Source organism: Tupaia chinensis, unplaced genomic scaffold, assembly GCF_000334495.1.
Source record: "Tupaia chinensis unplaced genomic scaffold, TupChi_1.0 Scaffold000230_1, whole genome shotgun sequence".
In the NCBI taxonomy this organism is placed as follows: domain Eukaryota; kingdom Metazoa; phylum Chordata; class Mammalia; order Scandentia; family Tupaiidae; genus Tupaia; species Tupaia belangeri.
The window spans coordinates 277,720-284,874 of record NW_006159705.1 but is presented as its reverse complement, the minus strand read 5'-3'; the positions used below and the strand labels follow the sequence as shown (position 1 = coordinate 284,874).

At 41.8% G+C, this 7,155-nt stretch overlaps 1 protein-coding gene across 1 annotated transcript in view; it reads right to left on the bottom strand.

Annotated features, from left to right (window-relative positions):
* Positions 1–285: 285 nt before the first annotated feature.
* Positions 286–7,155, bottom strand: part of LOC102468992 (interferon-induced very large GTPase 1) — a 29,210-nt gene continuing 22,340 nt past the window's right edge. The window contains exons 3-6 of the mRNA XM_006148076.2: positions 6,330–7,122; positions 5,291–6,117; positions 1,195–5,246; positions 286–1,115 (exon numbers count right to left, since the gene is read on the bottom strand). Of these exons, the coding sequence (XP_006148138.1) occupies positions 312–1,115; positions 1,195–5,246; positions 5,291–6,117; positions 6,330–7,122 (6,476 nt within the window). The 3' untranslated portion in view covers positions 286–311. The remainder of the gene's footprint in view (positions 1,116–1,194; positions 5,247–5,290; positions 6,118–6,329; positions 7,123–7,155) is intronic.

The following is a 7,155-nucleotide window of genomic DNA, read 5'->3' as shown; positions in this document are numbered from 1 at the left end:
TAAGCCACCGGGTCCGGGACACGAACCGCTGTCGCCCATGTGGGAGTCCAGCGACATAGCCATTATGCTAACTGCTGGTTCCCTTCTTATTATTTTGTAAATTTGATCAGAGAAAGAGAGAAAGGGAAAGTGAGAAAGCAACTTGCTGGGTCCGAGGCTCAAACCTCTGTCAGCCATATGGAGTCTAGCACACCAACCATGATGCCACCTACTGGCCCCTTTTCTATAAGATGTTATGTATTTTAAAACAAAAAAAATTCAAAAAACAGTTTGAGTTGTAAAGTCTTTTGTGGTCATTGAATAGTATAATATTACTGTCTTTTCAAGTCATTAAGAACGTCCTCCTTTGTAATCTTGGTCCATGAGTCAGGGATTTTACCTAGACCAGTGAATTTTTTCTCGTATTTCTCTTCTAGCTTTGATCTGAAGTGGCAGACAAACCACTTCCAATATGGCTGCAGAGAGGAATCTGGGGTGATGCTCCATGTGGCGTAATCCCCTCCTGCTTGCCGATATGTCTTATATGGAATCCTCCGGTCATCACTCAAACGAAAATAATTATCACTTGCTACCGAACTAGTGCAGAAATCAACAGAAAATTTGTCTGTTTTGTACCATTTCCATCCATAGACAGCCTTAGAACGGTGGAAGGGAACACTGTGGTCTCCGTCGTGTGTAGGAATTGTGTTTGTACAAATTGCTCCACAGAAGGGACATTGTTTCCAGCAACCACAGAGCTGTTCAGAGAGCATTTTCTCAATTTCAGAAGCCATTGCTTCTACAACCATTACTTCTTTTAAAAAATCCTGTTCTACCGTCTTCATTACAGAATCCAACGCTGCACTCATGGTTTCTTTGAGAAAGTCATTATCTTTTATCTCCTGGTGTTCAATGTTTATTAGTTCTTCTCGGGGAAAGACAAAGTTGCTTCCCAGATGATCACAGAAGAAATCCAGCCACTCAGATGCGGTGCTGCTTTTATCTTTAGCTACTCTTGTGGAGTCACGAATGGCAGAGAGGATGGTATTCTTGATATCTTCTACACTTATTTTTAAGAAAGTCTTGATATTTTCTGCTCCTTTGTCTGAATAATATTTAATAATTTGTTTTTTAATGTAACTCCTAAAAAACAATTCTGGGTTATGAAGGTATTGCTCCTTTGTCTGAATAATATTTAATAATTTGTTTTTTAATGTAACTCCTAAAAAACAATTCTGGGTTATGAAGGTATTGCCAATAACTATCAAAGTTTTCTTCCTCAGCCAAAGAGATGAGAATATGTTTCTCAAGATCAGACCTGTTTCCATTTAATGCAGGGCAGTTAGCTCTTACGTATCCAGCACAGTTTAGTATTAATTTTCCTGATATGGTGGCAGAAACAGCAGGAGTGAGCTTGTGCCACAGAAAATCAACAAATGTTTTGATGGAGGTTGCTCCTTGGCAGGAGATCTTAAAACTCATGAAGAAATCATCTTTCTTGCTTTCTAGATAGTGTACAGGATCATTTGCTCTCTTGAATGCCCTGTGTATTCCCTTAAACTTCTCTGCTGCTTTTTTGAATAAACACAAAGATAAGTCAATCTTGTATTGGCGTGTCAATGTGTATCTCACCTCAGTGGAGGCAGATTTCATTTCCTCATCAACTATTCTCAGAATCTCATGGAAATCACTTGGGCTGTAATCACGCTGTTGCCTCGGAATGTTGTTAATAGTTTCATTAACTCTTGTTGTGATGCACTCAGTCGTCCTGTCAATGGACTCTCTATCTCGGGCCTCTAAATGCCTTTCAAAAACTAGGTATTTCTTATTCATTCTGACATGTTTGTCATAATCCATTTCAAACTTCTGTCCATAATTACTACGAAGTTTGTCTACTATGTTTTTCTCTTGTTGGAAGTATTCCCACAGGATGTTTTCAGAATCCATATCAATGTTTGGCTCTTCAACCGGAGAGAGATTTGAAGAAACTTCAGAGACCCATTTTGTCCAAAGTGGGTTGAATTTCTCATGTAACTCTTCCTCACTCATTTCTTTATCCTTCACAGTTAAAGCCAGCTTTCGGCTTCTTTCCAATATATCCTTTTCATAATCTGTTTTTTTCTTATCCAGTCTTTTTTTATTTTGTCTCAGACTAATGAGTTCATTGGCTTTTCTTCTGCTATCTGAAATTAGTCCCTCCTTCAGGTTTCTTAGTTTATTTTCAAAATTTGCTTTCCATTGAATTAGTATTTCATTGTCTGGGTCTTCATTAAAATAAGTTTCAAGTTCTTGCTTAATGGTTTCATATTTTTCTGTAACAGGAGCCTCAAGTGTGCTTCTTTCAAGTGCCACTATTTGTCCATTCTGAATCTGATTGCTTATCTTCGTGTACAAGTTCAGGACATGACTCCTCAGCTCCCAGGTCCATTCATTATACTTGGTTTCCAGTTTACTCATGGCCATGACCTCTCGGGTGTTCCTGAAACTGAAAATAAAGTTCTCACTCACCAGGGCCCTCCACAAATCTTGAACTCTGAATTTTACATCTGATATCTTCATGAGACTTCTCCTGGATTCTCGTTTGGCAGTCATAAAAATTCTGTCTTTTAGTTCCTGGACATTGTGGCTGTAGCGAGGATTGGGAGGGGCCATTGGGGGATTGCCATCCCAGAGGTGAGCGAAGTAGTAGACGTGGGTACTGACATCAAACTTAATGACATCACTGAAGCGAGTTACATCTGAGCACTGTTCTTGTTCTGCAGCTATGGCTGCCATTTCATCTAGCCTCTGTTCTAGTCTTCTTCGTCCTTCCATAATTTGGTCTTTAGCTGTAACTTCTCCCACGTTCTGATGGACAAAGAGGCAACTTGGGGATATTTTCACTTGCTTCATCCTCAGAAAAGCTTGAACAACTATTTGTAGGATATCCTGCATCTCTGATGGGTTCTCTCCAAAAATATTGATGAGAGTCAGGTTTCCAAGTCCAATGACAAAGGTAGCCAACTCATTGTCCCAATTCTGGGATTTATTGTTGAGTTCTGGGGCCCGAAGTCCTTCCGTGTCCACAACAAGCACAAAGTCAAAGCCCAGTTCCTCTGTGAAGGTCTCCTCCACCTTCAGGAGCTGCATGTAGGCCCCCCGCGTGCACCTGCCTGCACTGACAGTGAACTGCAGCCCAAACAGTGCATTCAGCAGGGTGGACTTCCCTGAACTCTGCAGGCCAACAACTGAGAGGACAAATAGCCGTTTGTCTCCAAGTTTCTCAGAGACCTTGTCAAAAACAGCTGCCACCCACTTTAGAGGCACATATGACACATCCCCATCCATCAGCTCAATGGGTGCCCCAGATATCATCAGGTCTGCAGCAATTTGGGGAAGGGAGAGAAATAGGGAATCATTTATGGAGGATGCCTCTTCCAGAGCTTCATAGATCTGGCCAATTTCTCGGAGAAGTTGATCAATTCCCAAAGTACACTTGCTAATCTTTGTGGAGATGACTTCTATGTCATTTTGCAAGGATTGCATGGAGTTGCTCTTTGATGCCTTTTTCTTTTCCATCTGTATCTGTGACCACACAGCTCTTTGCTTTTCACGCAGTGTTTCCAAGTGTTCTGCAGTCAGGTTGTTCATAAACATACTCAACCATTGTATGAAGTAGAATTTGTTGTGTGTTTTTGAATATAATAGAATTTCAATGACAGATCGCATCAAATCATTAGGAGGTTTGGCTTTGGTCAATTGTTTATGACGAATTCTTTGTTTTGTTGTCTCAATCTCGCTCTTGTGTTCTTCAATGCTTCGATTTCCCTTTTCCCTTAGATGATAAAGTTCTTTGTCGTTTTTACACCAAATGTGCCACAGTTGTCCCTGAAGGGGTAGTATTTTTTTTTTTAATGTCTGTGCCTTTTCTTTGGCTTCCTTGCAATCTTCTTGGTTTTCGTCAATAAGGAACCCATGCTTGTGAGCAATCAGGGCACAATCCTCCAAGCTCAGTGCAGTATCTGAGAGCTCTAGCAAACGTCTGATTGTAGTTGTGAGCTCCAGTGTAAACTCTGCCTCATTTCTATTCCTGATGCCAATTTTTACTCTTTGGCCAGAATTACTAGTCATGGTTTTTTCTCTGTCATCAAGCAAGCAGATCAAAGGTCTTGGTGACTGGAACAGGTCATGGCAAATTTTTCTGTTTTCTTTATTTTCATCAGAAGCTGACATGAGGACCACAATGAGAGAAGAGACCTCCTGCAGGAAGGTGAGCTGTTGCTGATGTTCCTTTGCATCTCCATGAAGATTGGTAAAGGTCACACAGTTGTTAAATCTGTCCTCATCTTCTCCTCCAGGACAGAACCAGCAGATCTCTATAACACCCCCTATCAGGAGACAGTCTTTGCTACTTCCTATACAGTGCCGGTGAAAAAACACATCGTGTTTACGTTTAATGAGAAGCCAGTTCATGATCTGAGATTTGGAAGTTGAGAGGCCATTCCCAACTCTAATGAATGACACGATGGGGGCAGAGACATGACACATCTGCTGATTCTTGTAACTGGTTTTTCCTTTTGCTGTTTTACTTTCTTGCTGCCAACTTTTCCTAATTTGCCGGAAAGGCCAGAGAGAGAACTCAATGTGAGAAGTGCATGGATTAGGCACCACAAGGGGAAGAGCAAACTGACAAATGCTAAGTTTGGTCATAATATATTGTCTGGCAAAATCATCTGCACAGTGAAAAATTGCCATTTGGATATCCATTGGGTGAATGTGGGGCCTGGTCTCAGTGGTCAAAAGTTTAGTGGGAATGTCATTATCTGCAAAAAAGTCTTCATACGGATCCCAAACCTCCTTTTCCTGATTTGAGGGAGTTGTATAGACTTGGTGTTCTGTGTTTCCATTATCTTTGGAGACCAGGTATCTTAGCCCATAATCTAGCATCAGTAGTTTTTCCAGGAAATAGAAGGGAAGTTTCTGTTCAGAGCTGGGATGGGTATTGTACACAGAAGTCTTATAGATCAGATGGAAGTCAGCTCTGCTCATCCTTTTTGGGTAGTAGTTTTCTAGGCCTAGACGCTGAAGTAAACTTCGGAATGCTTGATTTTCAATCACCTCCTTTTTGTTACTTTCATTACCTTCTAGTTCATGGGGCTGCTTTTTACAATCTAATGAGCTTTGCAATTGCATTATCTTCTCATCCATTTGCAAAGAAGAAACAGTGGTTTCATAATTCCCATCAATGATCAATCTCAAGTCTTTCTCTAGGCTTTTCCAATCATGATGTTCTCCATCAATCTCAAGTCTTTCTCTAGGCTTTCCCAATCATGTGCTCCACGTTTGCTGAGGACTTGTGCTACTTCTTTACACAAGGAGGGTCCCATGTGTTGTCTCATTAATGACAAGCGCTGCATTTTCTTTTCTGAAGAAACAGCTCTGACTCCAGCAGTGGCAGTCAGACCTGTGAGTACAAGGAATGCCTGAGCCCTGGCACTGCTAAATTTTTTGAGCTCCTGGTATTTATCCTGGGCAGTTTGAATTTCACGCAGTAGAAAGTTTAACTCATCACACCCTAGGAGATGCTGAAATGTCTTGTTTGGCACATGATATCCTGCACCAGCTGCAATGCAAAGTAGCAAGAGCTGGGTATCTGGCGGGTCTGTTTCTTGGAGATAATTCAAGAAGCTGCTGAGAGCCAAGCTGACATCACAAGTGGCTTTTCGTTGAACTTCCTCCACATTTTCTGGGGACTCAGATTTGACTTTTACGTCCATGAGGTCATTCTGGGTCTCTTTTAAGATTTTCATTAATTCAGAAATTTGGGAGATTTTAATTTGTTCTTGTTCTGACTCTGACTGGCAGATCCACTGCATGATGGGGTGAACCTCAGGAAAGTTTGTCACACTGTAGATGTGTGGATCCAGGAGGCTGCGCAACTGAGCTTTAATAAATGTAGTATTATAATCTAAAGATTTCTTGCAGGAATTGACAGTGTTTACTAGAAAATTCTGCAGATCCCTATCTGTGAGGCATATGTTAATCCAAATGTCATAAGATTTCATTTTTTGACTTAACATTTGCATGAAATTGATGAGTTTTCTAAGCTGTTCTTCAGGATCAGATATTTTCCAGTGTTTCACATCCTCTAGGAAAAGCCTAATGTCTTTCTTAGTGCTCAGGAATTCATCTCCATCCTGAATGTGAGCACTGAGACTATTCAGTGCTGTGTATGTCTCTATCAGGCATTTAGCCAGCTCATGGGGATTCTTAAAATCAGTTTCATGGCTGGAGGCATGAAATTGATTAGTTTTCTAAGCTGTTCTTCAGGATCAGATATTTCCCAGTATTTCACATCCTGTAGGAAAAGCCTAATGTCTTTCTTAGTGCTCAGGAATTCCTCTCCATCCTGGATGTGCGCACTGAGACTATTCAGAACTGTGTAGCTCTCTCTTAGGCAGTCAGCCAGCTGATGAGGATTCTTAAAATCAGTTTCATGCCTGGAGAGGATGATATCCCAGATGGGCACCAGCTGAAGTCCCCGGTCAATGACACACCAGGTTTGATTGCTAGCAAGAAGGCCAGCTTTCCACTCTACAAGACTACCTGCTTCTGGTGGGCCACCTGTCTGGGCCACAGTTAACTGGACTTTGGTTTGCAGATTTGGGCATGAGTCCATCTGAGAGGCTGTTTTTGAGTGAGATCCTGAAATATTCATACCTGCAGCAACATTCACCGGAAAGCCACAATAGCTGCCCCTTATGTAACTGTCCAGGATCTCTGCTGACTGCTCTTTCACTTCTGCCAGTTGTTCACGTTGGAAACCCTCTGAAACAGCCTTCCACCAGTAGATTCCTCCCAAATGCAGAGGGCCTTGGTTAGCGTGAGTGCCAAACCTGTGGAAAAAGTCTTCACTCCTTCTCCTCAATGAGGAGAATCTGTCTGGACCTGCACTTGGATCCAGTAGGTCATCCATGCATTTCAGTTTCTGGAGAGCAGTCTTGGAGAACTGGAGTTGACTAACGGAAAAGTAAAAGGAGGCCAGGGGGACGTAGTTAAACTTGGTTGAGCAAAAATATGAGTGCTCAGATCGTGACTGTTGGGTTTCCTTGCATTCTGAGTGTTTGCTGTAATCTGTTCCTGCTTCTAGACTAAATCCCCAACCTCCACCCTTGGCTGAGGTAGTTGCACTGAAGC